Source organism: Mustela nivalis, assembly GCF_964662115.1.
Source record: "Mustela nivalis genome assembly, chromosome: 14".
Classification (NCBI taxonomy): domain Eukaryota; kingdom Metazoa; phylum Chordata; class Mammalia; order Carnivora; family Mustelidae; genus Mustela; species Mustela nivalis.
Window position 1 is genome coordinate 3,982,745 of NC_139033.1, and position 14,695 is coordinate 3,997,439.

General features: G+C 46.0%; 2 protein-coding genes across 6 annotated transcripts in view; one reads left to right on the forward strand and one right to left on the reverse strand.

The window, feature by feature from the left end:
* Window positions 1-4,343: 4,343 nt before the first annotated feature.
* POP5 (POP5 homolog, ribonuclease P/MRP subunit) lies at window positions 4,344-7,228 on the forward strand. The gene is made up of 5 exons (XM_082699725.1): window positions 4,344-4,467; window positions 4,558-4,700; window positions 6,131-6,280; window positions 6,463-6,546; window positions 6,648-7,228. The coding sequence occupies exons 1-5, from the start codon at window positions 4,448-4,450 to the stop codon at window positions 6,758-6,760; spliced, it is 510 nt and encodes a 169-aa protein (XP_082555851.1). The 5' UTR covers window positions 4,344-4,447; the 3' UTR covers window positions 6,761-7,228.
* A 1,739-nt stretch (window positions 7,229-8,967) lies between these two features.
* RNF10 (ring finger protein 10) overlaps window positions 8,968-14,695 on the reverse strand; it is a 41,949-nt gene continuing 36,221 nt past the window's right edge. For 2 of the 5 annotated variants that reach the window (XM_082699689.1, XM_082699687.1), the window contains exons 14-17: window positions 12,986-13,086; window positions 10,147-10,204; window positions 9,892-10,050; window positions 8,968-9,249 (exon numbers count right to left, since the gene is read on the reverse strand). In XM_082699689.1, the coding sequence (XP_082555815.1) occupies window positions 9,176-9,249; window positions 9,892-10,050; window positions 10,147-10,204; window positions 12,986-13,086 (392 nt within the window). In that variant the 3' untranslated portion in view covers window positions 8,968-9,175. Of the gene's footprint in view, window positions 9,253-9,891; window positions 10,053-10,146; window positions 10,205-12,985; window positions 13,087-14,695 lie in introns of those variants that run through there. The other 3 variants (XM_082699688.1, XM_082699686.1, XM_082699690.1) reach the window with 2 other exon arrangements.

Below are 14,695 nucleotides of genomic sequence, written 5' to 3' on the forward strand. Positions count from 1 at the left end.
AATAGTCGGGTTCGCCTTCTCCCAACATCCATCTAGGTCCCCGACCTAGGTAGAGAGCAAGGGGTTAAGAGCACAGGTGTGTGGGGGGAGACAGAAAAGGTCTTTTGTCTGCTAAATTACTATGTGACCTTGGGCAAGTCATTTGCTCCCTGGCCTCTCAGAAGAATGGGACCTACTCTCCAGGGGTCGTCCTGAATGAAGTCAAACACGAAGTGCTTGCACAGTGCCCAGCACAGACAGCCTAATACATGGAAGCCCTGAAGATACAGATGAAGAAAAAAGGCAGCTACTGGGGGCACCACCCAAGAAAGGCCTGGGGACAAGGCACACGGTGCTAGCTCCCCAGCCCCATCTGAAGAGAACGATTTAGCAGTTGCCCCAACCACGTCCTAGGGAACGTTCCAAATGTCCCAGTCTGGAAAACGGGATGTGTGACTTAGGTTGCCAAGTAAGTTTTAAAGGCCTTGCCCAAGCTAGTATTCCATTTTGTGTCTGATCCCAAAGGGCAAATGGGAACTCCCGGGTGAGAGAGAGGCACCGGAAGGAAGTTTCCCAAGCACCCCCATCTTCCCGTCCTTGATCTGATCTGGGATCTACCCTTTCAGAGAAGTCCCAGGAGTAACAGCAGCAAATACCCCCACCCATCCAGGAAGAAGCTGAATCAGGGACGTGCCCAGCTTCGGAGTCAGATCACGATTAGCCTATCCCCGCCTGAGTTTTGTGCCTTTGAGTCCGAGCCTCAGCTGCCTTGCTCACTGCAAGGTGGAGACAACACGGGCGCAGTGGGAGAGGTTGGAGGAGCGACTGCCGGGCAGCGTCCTGCCCCGCGCCCGCATCCCGGGGACCCGCACCGCAGAGGCACAGGCGCGTCGCCGCCCAGCGCGTCCACGCCTCCACGGGCGGGTCCCCCCGCGGCCTCCCGCGCCGCGCGGCGGGGACCCGGGTGATTGCAAACAGCCGCCGGCCTCATTAGGAGACGTGTAATTAGCGGCTGGCGGAGCCGGAGCCTGCACCGGCTAATTACCGCGGGGAGCGGGCTGCGCCGCCCACGCCGCCGCCCGGGCCGCCGGGCCACCGCGGGTGTCTGGACCCCCCGTGTGGCCCGCGGGGGAGCCGGGCCCCGAGTGTTTGCTCCCGGGGCTACGCCCGGGGCGGGGAGCGGGGCGGGAGGGAGGAGCAGATCATTCACACAAACGGCGTGTACTCTGCACTCCCCGAGCCAGGCGTTTCGTCCCCGCTATCTCGTTTATCCCCTATTCACTCGTGAGCGCGGAGCCACCGTCATCCTGTTGCACAGCTGAGGAAACTCAGGTCTGGGGGCGTGAATTAACCTCCTCGGCGGCAAGTGGCTGGGAAACAGAGAAGGGACAGGCAAAACCGTGCACAAGGCCGCAGCCGCGTTGGCGACAGTAAGGACCCGAGCCGGAGGGCCCTGGGTTCGAATTCTAATCCAGCTCCTTTCTGGATGTGACTTTGGTCGGAGCCCCAACTACATCAATAAAATGGACGCGGTGTTGGGATTAAATGACTTGAAAGCTAGGAAATGTTGGAGTTATTTTAGGGACGGGAGGCGGAGGAAGGGGTGCTCTGAGGCTCGGGCTCTTCTCCGCGCACAATGGGCCTCTGACGCCCCCTTCTGGCCAACGGGGGGACACTAGCGAGTCCGTTTTGGTTAAACAGGTGGTTTTAGGTTAAGGAGAAACAGCGTAGACCGAGGTCTCTCAGCAGAGCTACTGCCCTCCCGCCACCCCGCCACCCCGCCACCCCGCCTCCCCCTCACCCCTTCCTTCCTCAGCATCCCTTCTTTAAGGTGGCAAAGAGCTGAGAGATGGGAAAATTGAGGATTCATTCCAGATTTTGCAAATACTTGGCCTCCCTTCATGGACCTCACAGGGCCAGCCAATTACACACTTCCACAAGTAGGGATGGATATAAAGATCAAGTTACAGGGGCGCCTGGGTGGCTCAGTGGGTTAGGCCTCTGCCTTGCGCTCAGGTCATGGCCTCAGGGTCTTGGGATCTGCACCATCGGGCTCTCTGCTCATTGGGGAGACTGCTTCCCCCTCTCTGCCTGCCTCTGCCTACTTGTGATCTCTCTGTCAAATAAATGGATAAAATCTTGAAGAAAAAAAAATAGATCAAGTTACAAACCTGTGCACCTGCGTGCTGGGTATAACAAAAAATTTGTAACTAATCTGAATGTCTATCATGGGAACATTGACTAATTTAACAGTGTTATATCCAAACAGTTCGATACTGTGCAGCTGAAAAATAACATTGCAGAATGGTTGGCATGAAAACACAATCAAACAAGAATGAATCTTAGAGCGTTATCATGAGTAAAAGGAGACACACACATACACACAGACAGAACCATATTGTTGGATTTTTATAAAAAGTTCAAAAACAGGAGTGCCTGGGTAGCTCAGTTAGTTAAGGGGCTGCCTTCAGCTCAGGTCATGATTCCAGGGTTCTAGGATGGAGCCCAGCCCCAAACAGGGCTCCCTGCTCAGTGGGGAGTCTGCTTCTTCCTCTCCCTCTGCCCCTCCTCCCTGCTTGTGCTCTCTCCCACTCTCTTTCTCAAATAAATTTTTTAAAATAATATCTTAAAATAAAATCTTTAAGGGGTACCCGTGTGGCTCAGCCATTAAACGTCTGCCTTGGGCTCAGGTCACGATTCGAGGGTCCTGGGATCGTGACCCGCATAAGGCTCCTGGCTCTGCTTGGAAGCCTGCTTCTCCCTCTCCCACACCCCCTGCTTGTGTTCCCTCTCTTGATGTTTCTCTGTCAAATAAATAAAATATTTTTTAAAATATATTTTAAAATAAATAAAGTTCAAGAACAGGCAAACCTGATCTTATCTTGATAAAGGTCAAACAGAGGCCACTTCTAGGAAGGTTTTGACTGGGAAGAAAGCAAGGAACCTTCTTGAGTGTGGAAATGCTCCCTCTTAATCTGGGTGGTAGTTACAAGAGTCTACACATATGTAAAAATTCACTGAGCCTTACACTTAATATGTACTTTATGCATAGTACACCTCAATAATTCAGTTGTTTTAAAAAAAGGATACTCGGGGCGCCTGGGTGGCTCAGTGGGTTAAAGCCTCTGCCTTTGGCTCAGGTCATGATCTCAGGGTCCTGGGATCAAGCCCGCATCAGGCTCTCTGCTCAGCAGGGAGCCTGCTTCCTCCTCTCTCTCTGCCTGCCTCTCTGCCTAGTTGTGATCTCTCTGTCAAATAAATAAATAAAACCTTAAAAAAAAAAAAAAGGATACTCAAGCAAAATAAAGTGCTAAGCAGTTTGATCCTATTCTTAATAAGGAAAAAAAAAAAAAAAAGAAAGATGTAATTTAACACGGGGCAGCAGTTCTAAGATTTTTATCTCAGGACCCCTGTATGTGCTTAAATTATTGAGGATCCCAAAGAGCTTTTGTTTTTATAGGATATATTGATACTTATCATGGATATTAAAACTGAGAAATGCAAAGATTCCAAGTAAATATAACAAAATTAAGTGTTTAGGACACAATGCAAAATCCCATCAGCCATCAGTGATAATATCAGCACATGTCACATAGTCTCCGGAAAACTGTCCACTCTGAGAAAATGAAAAAGGCAATTAACATCTTAGTATTATAATGGAAGTTATTTGACATTAGGGAAACCTGGAAAGAATCTCAGAAAACCCAGCGGTCCCTGGACTTCACTTTGAGGCCCTATGGCACAAGGGGAAAGAAAAGGAAGTAAATACACTACATGATAAATTAGTTTCTCTCGGTGTTGAGATTATTTTTATTTCCTTCTTTGTACTTTTCTATTTAAAAAAAAAAGTAAAATATAACAATCACGGATTGTTTTTGCCAACAAAAGCCGAGGCAATACTCCGGTTACCATAAGATTGTTGAAAGACCCAAATAGTAATAATATATTTGGCTGTACGAAAAAATTAAACCGATCTCCAACCTGAAACTAAAGGCCCGATTTTCCGTGTCAATCCCGGGCGTGTAAATGCAGGGTTTCGCCCTCAAAAGTCCCGCCGTCTAGCTTAGGGAGCGAATATAAGCGCATACACTACTTGATTGCAAGGTAATAGAGAGTACATATCCCGAGAGCCCCAAATGCAGCGGATGCACCTGCAAAGAACTGCAAACTTCGACCTGCTGCAGAAACACCCATCGCAACCACACGCCCTTAGATCGCGGAACCCCACTCCCAAACACCTAACTCAGCAAGGCGGTCAGCAAGGACGCATGCGCTCTACAAACGTAGAGGGAGGTAGGGCTTAAGGGAGACTGGCACGGGGATCTGCCTCCCAACCCTCTAGCCCCGCCTTCTTACCCTGCTTCCTCTCTGACTGGTTGCAAGACTGCGGAGGGTAATTTCCCATTGGCCACCAGCAAAACCGCAGATATCCGGTTTGGGAGCTGGGCCGCGGCGCGCGGAGGCCGCCATGGTGCGGTTTAAGCACAGGTAAGGGTCCCTTGCCTGCCCAACATCTCCTCCCCTACCGGGTCCCCCGCGGCCTTGGCCGCGCGCTCACTTTTCTGCTGCCCGCCGCAGGTACCTGCTCTGCGAGGTGGTTTCTGATGACCCCCGTTGCCGCCTGAGTCTGGAGGACCGAGTGCTGGGCGGCCTCATACGGGACACGATCGCCCGCGTGCACGGGACTTTCGGCGCAGCCTCCTGCTCCATCGGCTTCGCGGGTACGTGAGTGCTGCGGAACTAGGCGAACGGCGGGATTGGGAGGGAACGGGGGCCGGAAGAGGGAGAAAGAAAGAGTACGGGACACGGCAGGAGCTTCCAAACCCGATACACAGTCCTCACTGTACAGTATGTCCTCTTGAGGCCAATCGGAGTCTGAGCCCGAGTCTGCGTGAGTTCGAGGTTAGGCGGAGAGCTAAAAGCAGAAGGCGGTGGCACTTTGGGAAAGAATCGGCTTTATCAATTTCACGTGTGTATACTAGGATTGTGATTGAGCAAGATAATGAATTAAATGGGGGAGGACGGGTATAGTTCCGAGTTAAGTTACTTGGTTACACTAACATCCCATGGGGGGAAAATTGTCAAAATTACCTTTTTAAAAAAACCCTTAATACAGCAGATGAAATACAGAACCCACCATCGTATGTAGATGAGAGAGGGGATTCTTCTGACAAGGACGCTGTTTAGATATTTATTGGAGACAAATAGCGAGAGCGCAGCAGCAGGGAGGAGTGGGAGGAGCAGGCTCCATTCCAAGATCCTGGTATAAAGACCTGAGCTGAAGGCAGAGGTTTAACCGACTGTGCCACCCAAACTCCCCAGCCACGCTATTTAATGTTTAAATTCATTACATGTTTTAACCTTTGCTTAAAACTGAATACCGGAGAATTCATGCACATAGGCCCAGTTCATTTACATTGGGTCATTCGCAACCTCTTCAAGACCTACAGAATCCAGGGCGCCTGGGTGGCTCAGTGGGTTAAGCCTCTGCCTTCGGCTCAGGTCATGATCTCAGGGTCCTAGGATCGAGGTCTGCATTGGGCTCTCTGCTCAGCAGGGAGCCTGCTTCCCCCTCTCTCTCTGCCTGCCTCTCTGTCTACTTGTGATCTCTCTCTGTCAAATAAATAAATAAAATCTTAAAAAACAAAAAAAAGACCTACAGAACCCAGTTGCAATAGAACCTGTTTTTCAGGGGGCACCTGGCTCAGTCACCTAAGCATCTGCCTTTGGCTCTCATCTTGATCCCACAGTCCTTGAGTCCCTGCTCAAGGGGAACCTGCTTCTCCCTCTCCCTGCCATTCCCCCTGCTTGTGCTGTCAAACAAAATCTTAAAAAAATAACTTTTTTTAGCCAAGATTTCCCCTGAGGAAGATGGATCTCTGCCAGTCCCAGCCCCACTTATCAGCTAATCAGTGAATTAGAAGAGCATTTAAAATTCCAAATTCATTCTGATTGGTGTGCAAAGCCCTGGTGTGGTTTGTCCCTTTTTCATAAATAAATGTGTGTCCTAAGGGTTTGTTTCCTTCGGAAATATTTTACGCACTGATGCATCCCAAGTGCCACTGCCTGGCACATAGTAGAAGTTCAGTTACTCTAAGATTTTTAAATGAATCCAGAGTTTCCCAAAATATTTTTTTTTCCCCTGCTGTAGTGCGATACCTCAATGCCTATACTGGAGTAGTGCTACTTCGATGCCGGAAAGAATTCTACCACCTCGTGTGCTCAGCTCTTCCTTTCATCACATACTTGGAGAACAAAGGACACCGTTACCCGTGTTTTCTCAATACCTTACACGTGGGAGGTAGGGGTGCATGTGGTATGGCCACTGATTTTCAATAGTAACAGGTCCAGGGTTCAGTCTTGACAGGCAGGTAGGTCTTCCTGCTCTCCTGCCAAGAACAGGAGGCTTTCACCCAGCTCAGAAAGTCTTTGAGACAGACACCTTTCATGAGCTGTTGACCACAGAGTTCTTTCATGTGACAGGTACAATTAGAACATGCCAGAAGTTCCTGATTCATTACAACAGGAGACAGCTGTTGATCTTATTGCAGAACTGCACTGACGAAGGTAAGCAATGTTGGCCAGTGCCCACTGAGCAGTAACTAGCCTGGCTGAAAAGAGGGGACTCCCAAAGACCTCTTTCATCCCTGCTCTGCCTGCCTTTCCAGGAGAACGACAAGCTATCCAGAAGTCTGTCACCAGAAGCTGTTTACTAGAGGAGAGGTCAGATGAGGAGTTTTCGGAGAGTGGTGAGGAGGAGGCTGCTGAAGCAGTGGAGTGAACCTCTGCACGCTGTGCTGGGCCCGAGATTCAGGGCCCAGTTGTTGGAACAGAACATTCTGGGAGGCAGCAGCATCTGCTACAATTTTGGCAAAGTGGATGACTGCTCACCAGAGGCCAAGGTATCAGCTCAAAGTAGAGGACTTGTTCACTTAAACTGAAGTCACATTTACCTAGCGCTGCCGGGTTAAGTGGTCCTGCAGGTGGTGAACCCCCAGCAGTTACAGACATATCTGTGTCTAATTGCCTGGCTGAGTAGGTTTAATAAATGTACTTGGCAGGGCACCAGGGCTCAGTCGGTTAAGCATCCGACTCTTGGTTTTGGCTCAGGTCATGATCTCACAATTGTGGGCCTGAGCCCCAAGTTGGGCTTTGTGCTCAGCATGGAGTCCTTCGGATTCTCTCTCTTCCCTCTCTCCCTCTCCCCATCTCCTGCTCTATTTCAAATAAAATTTAAAAAATAAATACACTCACTTCTATAGCAGCCTTTTAGTATACTTAAGAAGTTTCATTTGGGGGGCACCTGGATGGCTCAGTGGGTTAAAGCATCTGCGTTCAGCTTAGGTCATGATCCCAGGGTCCTGGGATGGAGCCCTGCATGATCCCAGGGTCCTGGGATGGTTCTCTGCTCAGCAGGGAACCTGCTTCCTCCTCTCTGCCTGCCTCTCTGCCTACTTGTGATCTCTGTCAAATAAATAAATAAAATCTTTTAAAAAAAAATCTTTGGCTCCCACTTTGGCTGGGAGGTCTCCTTCCCCCGCTATCCCTGGCCTCAGTGGGAAGACTGGCTCCCTGTGATGCTAGATGTATAGCCTCCCACTTGAGGTCTTGTGGATGAACCCCTAAGCAGTCCAGGTTATTAGAGTAAAAGTATTAGTGAGACATGGCAGCTAAACTGGCACAAATCTATAGCTGGTTTCCATACTGACCTTAAAAATACCAGATTCCTTACCAATCCTTAATCAGGTAACAGGATAACAAACATGGTTCTTGCATTTTTCTTACCAGAGGGGGTGGTGGGGGTAGGGAGGAGGTGTGTGACAAAACCTGGCCTTGCCTGACATTACAAAGCCAAGCAGCAGCTGCCAACTTCTAGTAGTTTTCTGCAGTTCGCCCTTCCCTGTTGTCTCACCCCTGCTGGGCCACCTGAAACCAAGTAACACTTCCTCACTCACAGAGGTTAGGAGGGTTTGGATCCACTACTTACCAATGACATTTCTAGGATCTTTTATCTTGTATAATAAAACAGATGTTATTCAAAGTCCCTTACACATTTAACAGAAAGATCTGTAATGTTTGCTTCAACATGTCCCCTTATCTTCAGGGCTGAAACACGCTCATGCACCCAGGGCGGTTCCTGTCCCAGGATTTATGAACCTCTTTAAGAATGACAGGTAAAGCTAAGCCCAACTCAAGAACCCCTTAGTCCTGACACTAGGAAAGACACCGAGACCCTGTGACACCAGAGTGCTCAAGCTCACAGTAGCTGTTACTTTACCCTATTTAAGAAGTATGTCTAGCTAACCTGTAATGAACTTTAAAAACCCAGAAAGCTCACATTGCTTGTGCAGGTGATTTATTGCAACTATTTGCCTTCACATACCTAGAGGTCACTTTATTAAGCAGCAAAATTCACATCACTCAAATTCCACTCCAACCAAGGCACAGACTGCTCTAGACAACAGGGGGGCAGTGCACAGCACCACTGCTTTCAAACCTGTTCAGCTCTGCCTCCAGCTGTGCCAGATTCCTCTGCTCCTACAACTCAGGCCACTGTCACTCAAAATAAAGCTTCATCTAACAGTTGGCAGGTTCCAGGGCTGCTTTAGTGACAATTCCAGCTTTCCCTGCCAAATGAGCCACATACAAGTTGTAAAACCTTCTAGCACCTAGGTAAGCAGCCGCATCCTGGCCATTTCTCAGAAGAAAAACCAGTTCAAGCTGGGTGTCCTAAATCCATTTTATTCCCATCCTCTGTTTCTTTAACAAGAGGAAAACTAGACAGGAAAGGCTCTATTTTTAAAAGACGTGCTGAGTGGTATGTTGAAACCGTGACGCCCTGACATGTCAGCAGAGCAGTGGGCTGTGGGCTGCTCCAAGGAGTGGTGAAGGGACTCAAACTTACTTGGGTTGAGAAAAACCAATTATACATAGGTCCAAAACAATAACCCTGGTAACAAACTAAAAATCTAGGCAGGAAGAGATCTCTTGAGAGTGTCAATACTTTATTTTGGTGTAAAGACGGGAAGCTGGAAAATACACTGTATTTAAAATTTTCTTGGTTCCCCCTCACGCTGTGGAAACCCCCTCCCCCCAAGAGCTAATCTGTTCAAACTCAAATACTTAAAAATTACAGCAGCAAAACAGAAGCACAGAAGAAAGAAAACCAGATGGAGAAGGTAACCGGCCGGTAGTGTCACTTGGTGTGGACGACTGAGGTGCTGAACAGGAGCTTTTGTTTCTGTTTTTTTCTTTTCTTTCCTCCTTTGTCTTCTAAATGGAAACAAGAAAGAGCTTAGCTTTGAACGTTATCCCCCTGCCTCCAGCTTTAGTGACAATTACAGCCAGTTTTCACTCCTGAGAGTCCAGAGCGGCAGCGAAGGTTCTAGGGTGAGGACTGCCTGGATCCGGACACCAGTCCCCGCATGCTGCACTATTTGTCTGGGCAAGTCCCTTTACGTCCCTAGACCCATTTCTTCATCTGCTCTACCTGTGACAGTTCTACCCATTTAATATAGTTGTCGGGAGAATAAAATGAGCACAATGCCAAGCACAGAGAAGACACACCCTAAATGCTAATGTTCTTGTCTCACTGAATAGCCAGAGTGGTGTGGCCTTCAAGCCTGACTTCTCCAACTATTAGCCACCCTCTACCAAACAGGATTCTAAAATCTCCTCCACTATGTCTTAGAAGGGTAAAAATAAAGACCTTCTCAGAATTTCACATCCAGGCCTCAAGAATTTATGTGGGGTGGCGAAAAGGTCCTACCTGACATAGGAAGGGACTGTTAGCTGACACTACTAGCATGTGACCCTACAGGCTCAGAGGAAAAAGCCTAATCAGTGATGTCCACCACTAGATGCAGGTGGGAATGACAGCCCTGTACTGAGCACACATTTCTTTGCCTTTACCAGACAGGGGATCTGAAGAAGCTGGTGTGTCCAGTTTCATGAAGGCGGCTTCAATAGCTTGGCTGAAGGAGTTTTGGAAACTGGGCACAGGAACACGGTCTGAGTTATCACTCTCCCCATCACTGTCCACAGGAGCAGGAGGAACTAAGCTGTTTTCATCTATAAAATACCAGTGTTAGAATTTTAGAGAGGATTCTAGAGACTTTAACTTTCTGAAAGGGACCAAATTCCCCTCCACCAGAAGGTCATTCTCACCTTTTTTGGGAGTAGTTTTGGGCCACACATCTGCTTTTGCTTTTCCAACCCTCAGCATCTGCCAAGAGGGAAAGAAGAGAGACAAGAATTTAAGTAACCAGTCCAATTTCTCTTCTAGACTTGTGTCTCGACACTAACTAGCTAGAAGGTCAAAGAACTATCACCTTTGGGAAAAAAGGATTTTCCAGATACTTCTTTCCTCAATGCACTATTTTGGTCATGTTCTCTATAACCTGACCAGCAGATAGCAGTGAAATTCCCAAGGTGGAAGACCAAAGCCTGTTTTATTCCTTAGAAAAAGGTTGAAGAATAGTGCATAACAGCACAATAGGTTCTTACTCAGACTCTCAAGTTGACAATCCTGACTTTTGTGTGATTCTCTTGTTCTGGTAAGTTTTCCCGCTCTTCTTGGGACTCCTAAAAACATAAACCTCCTGGAATAAGCAGTGTGCAGTACCCTCCAGATTTCAAAATGAACCACCTGGCTATAGAATTCCAGTTACTAAAGGCCAAGAAAACCAGTTCAATAAGTTTAACTTTATCCTGCAACTGCCTTAATTACCCTTCAGTCTTTGCTTTTCCAACAGCTCCTTAATTATAAAATTTTAGATCCAGCCTCTATGTACAGTAAAATCAGAACAATCCCTCCTGCCCCTGAATGAGGAACTCTTTCATCTGGTCTGGCCAAGGCCAGTTTCTTAATTATCAAGGGCCAGTGTGAATCCCATCTGCAACACATGCTATGCTCAAAGCAGGGGGAATTGGGGTTTTTTTTTAAGCTTTTATTTATTTATTTGACAGAGGTCACAAGAACTTAATGCGGGCCTCAATCCCAGAACCCTGAGATCATGACCTGAGCAGAAGGCAGAGGCTTAACCCGCTGAGCCACCCAGGCACCCAAAGCAAGGGGAATTTTATTCCTGGAAAAATACCAGGAGACAAGCCCCACAAGATTCAAATAGGAATGTCTTGTCCTAAAGTGTGTGTCCCAAAGTGAGGTACAGTATTATTCAAACGGAGTTGGACTTGCAGAGGTTGATTTCCCTGAATAACATTTCTTTATCATGTACCACTTCGATGATCTTTTCCCTGGGAGTTCAGAGTCCAAATAGTAAGACATCTGAACCACCTTACTCTTAAAAGGTCATTAAAATACCTACCACCTATGTTTTATTCTTGCCAGAAATGTTTAAATGTTTAACCTGAACCCACTTATGAAAAAAGAAACCAACAAATCCAAACTCTAGACTCTATATACAACAGCTGGCCTGGATGCTTCAAAAATATCCATGCCATAGGAAGAAAATCAAACAAAACAAAAGAGAGAGGCTAGAGAAACTGTTACAGATCAAAGGACACTAAAGAGACTTGACAAATACATGCAATGAGCAATCTTTGGACATGACTGAAAACAATATAGGACCCTTGAGACATACGCAATGAGATATTCAGTTAGCTGAATTTCTTTGATGTGGTCATGACAACTGTGCTTATAAAGAAGAATGTCATTTGTGGGGCCACTTATATTTGGTAGTAAACTGTCATTCATGAGGTCTGTAACTGATTTTCAACATAAAAAGAGAAAGCAAACACAGCAAAATGCTAACAACTGGTGAACACAGATGAAAGGTAAAAGCGTTCATTATGCTATTCCTTCAACACATTGAAGTTTGAAGTTGTTCACCATTTAATTCTGAAAAAAAGCAAAAGCAATAAAACCTAGTTAAAAAAAAAAAACTAAAAACAACAACAACAAACTTAAGCATTTGACATAACTCCTGGGAGCCACTTGCATAATTATCACTTCTGAAGCCTACCAGTTAATGTTCAGGATTGCTCTCAATTATTTCTTTCTCCTTGACTTCAGGACTCTCCTAACCAAAGTCCAATTCCTGCTTATTTCTCAACACGCACTGCCATTTGTTGTGAGAAACATCCATTATCACCTGCTCTAAAGAACTGTTAAGCTAATGATTCCAAACTAGCCCCAAAAAAGTTAATACTAACTTCTAATGGGGGTGCTTGGCAAGCAATCCATCCATCTGAACTTAGTTATCTCAATGCAGGAATGCAGAGTGTTGGTTTGTGTTTTAAAGATTAAAAAAGTCATCTGACTCATTTTGTCTCATTGCATCTGAGAGAGCAAGCTGTGTCTGCTCAAACCCACTTGGTCTGAGATCCGGAAGTAGGGTTTCATGTATGTGCCACCAGTGTTTCCATCAGTATGGGAAGGATACAGGCTTCAGTAAATTGGATTCAGTGAACTTTCTTGAATGGGTCCTCCAAAAGACCTATCTTGATGTTAACTCATTGTACATAAAATAAAAATACTTCAATTACTGGGGGGAGAAAAAAAGATCTGACAACAAGTGTCACTAGCCTAGTGTTCCTCTAACCCACCTGCCTAAGAAAGCTGGTCTGGCTAGTTATAGGATAACCACAACCTCTCCTTTCCCAAAGTAAAGAGGAATGGTTTACTATATGTAATAGATACACACTACCTAAATCCAAGGTCCTAGAACTAGGGACCAGCTAAAATTGATTGATGTCTCCCCAGCCCCTACAACAGTGCTCATTACCCAAGTATCTAATGATTTGTTAAATAACTGAAGCTCTGATTCTCCCTAGCTACTCTTGATCTCTTTCCTTGGTAAGTCTATACAGTAACATCGGAGACTAAATCCAATAGATTTCCTCTTAAAGTTTTCCATGACTATTACCATTCATGCAACATTAACCTGTAAGTCTCCTCCTCCAACAGAAAGGATTTCCAGAAAGAACAAGCAGAGTTCATGTTAGATATCCTTGGGCTGTTTTACAATACAAGCAAAAGATTTACCTGGGCAAAGGAAGGGAAAGGAGAGTCTTCTTCCAGACTCCCAACGCAGAATGAAGGACTGCCCTGACTGGCAGTAGGTGACAGAGGGGTCAGCAAAAAGTCTGAAAGGAAACCAGAGACCTGATTATGTAAGTTAAGCTCCAAAGAGCTAGTCTATTCTTAACAAGAGAGAAAAGATGAACCCTGAATCGGGTCTGGATAATTACCAGCCCCACCTCTAAAAGCGAACCTGATCCAATTACCACTCTGCCGTCTTCTTATAAAGTCAAGAACATGGCCCCACTATTCACACTAGTGATCCACGGAGAAAAAAGTGGAGTACTCACAGTAATACTAGAAAGCATGGCAGCATCTGTTCCCACACTAAGAAAAACCCTTTCCAAAGCAGCTGACTCTCCAGGCCTAGGTATTGGGGACTATTATGGACTAGTTTTATGTGAATGAAAAAGTTCCAAGGAAAAGATAAAATGTAATCAGGTCAGCCTTTATGGTCCAGCCAGATGTCTCTGACCTGGGAATATTCAGTTAGAATCCAAAATACACATACACGAACAAAATCCAGTATGAAGATCCAAGCTTTTCCTTGATAAGCCCTAGATAATAGTCTTCTCCATCCTTATTGACCTCAAGGTGAGCAATTCCCACAGGTCTACCCACTGTCCTGATCATTGCTGGGAGGGAAGGGCCTAGTCACTCTCCAGGTGGCAGGCCGTCCCGCAGTCAGCCAGGGCTATTCAGTACGCTCATTCCTAGCACCATCCAACTGCTCTTCCTCAGGACATTAAAGTCCGTTCCTCAGAAAGGCTCGTATGATGAAAGCACATACACAAACACAATTTTTGTATCACAGATGATGTGGTCAATGTTCTGCCATAGTGCTCTGTATAGCAGCTCTCAAACTAAAGAGCATAATGGTCACAATGCAGGTTTCTGTCACATTCCTGTCACTAAGCCCCTGCCTTAGCCTCACGCTTCTCATCTGCAAAGTGATGACAGGCAAATGATCACAAGAGAATCACCAAGAGCTTTAAATATTCTGCTTTGGACATTTTATTAAAATGGCTGGCAAGAAATGTATTTTAATTATCAAAAACTACCATCCAGGAGGACGCTCAGAAAAGATAGCTCTTTGAAACAAAATTATGATTAACTCTTAAATGTTTAGCTTGATAATACATTAATACATTCTCTCTTTAAAAAAGTATTTTTAAAAGGCAAAAGCCTCTGAACAACCTCTAAATACTGACCTCACTCCCTAGAGTAAAACACCATTACCTGTTTGATTAGGTAATCATCTCAGTATTTTTCTACACATTCAGATATATGAACCCATAACGAAATGCTGTTTTTATGTTCTTTTTTTAAAATCCACAAATGTGGGGTGCCTGGCTAGCTCAGTTGGAAGAGTATACAACTATATCTCAGGGTCATGAGTTCAAACCCCACATCAGGCATGGAGCCTACTTAAAAAAAATAAGGAAAAAAAAAGTAAAACCCACCAGTGGTATCATATTTCGTCTTATTTGACGATGTCCTTTCATCTTAAAGGTCCACGCATTAGTTCATGAAGACGGCTACTCCCCTCTTCAATAGGTATAAAGTATTTCACAGTAGAGTATAAATGCTCTACAATTCAGCCATTACCTTAACAGCAGATTTCATAGGCTTCCCCCCTCCCCATTATAAGCAATGCTACAACAGAGACATGTA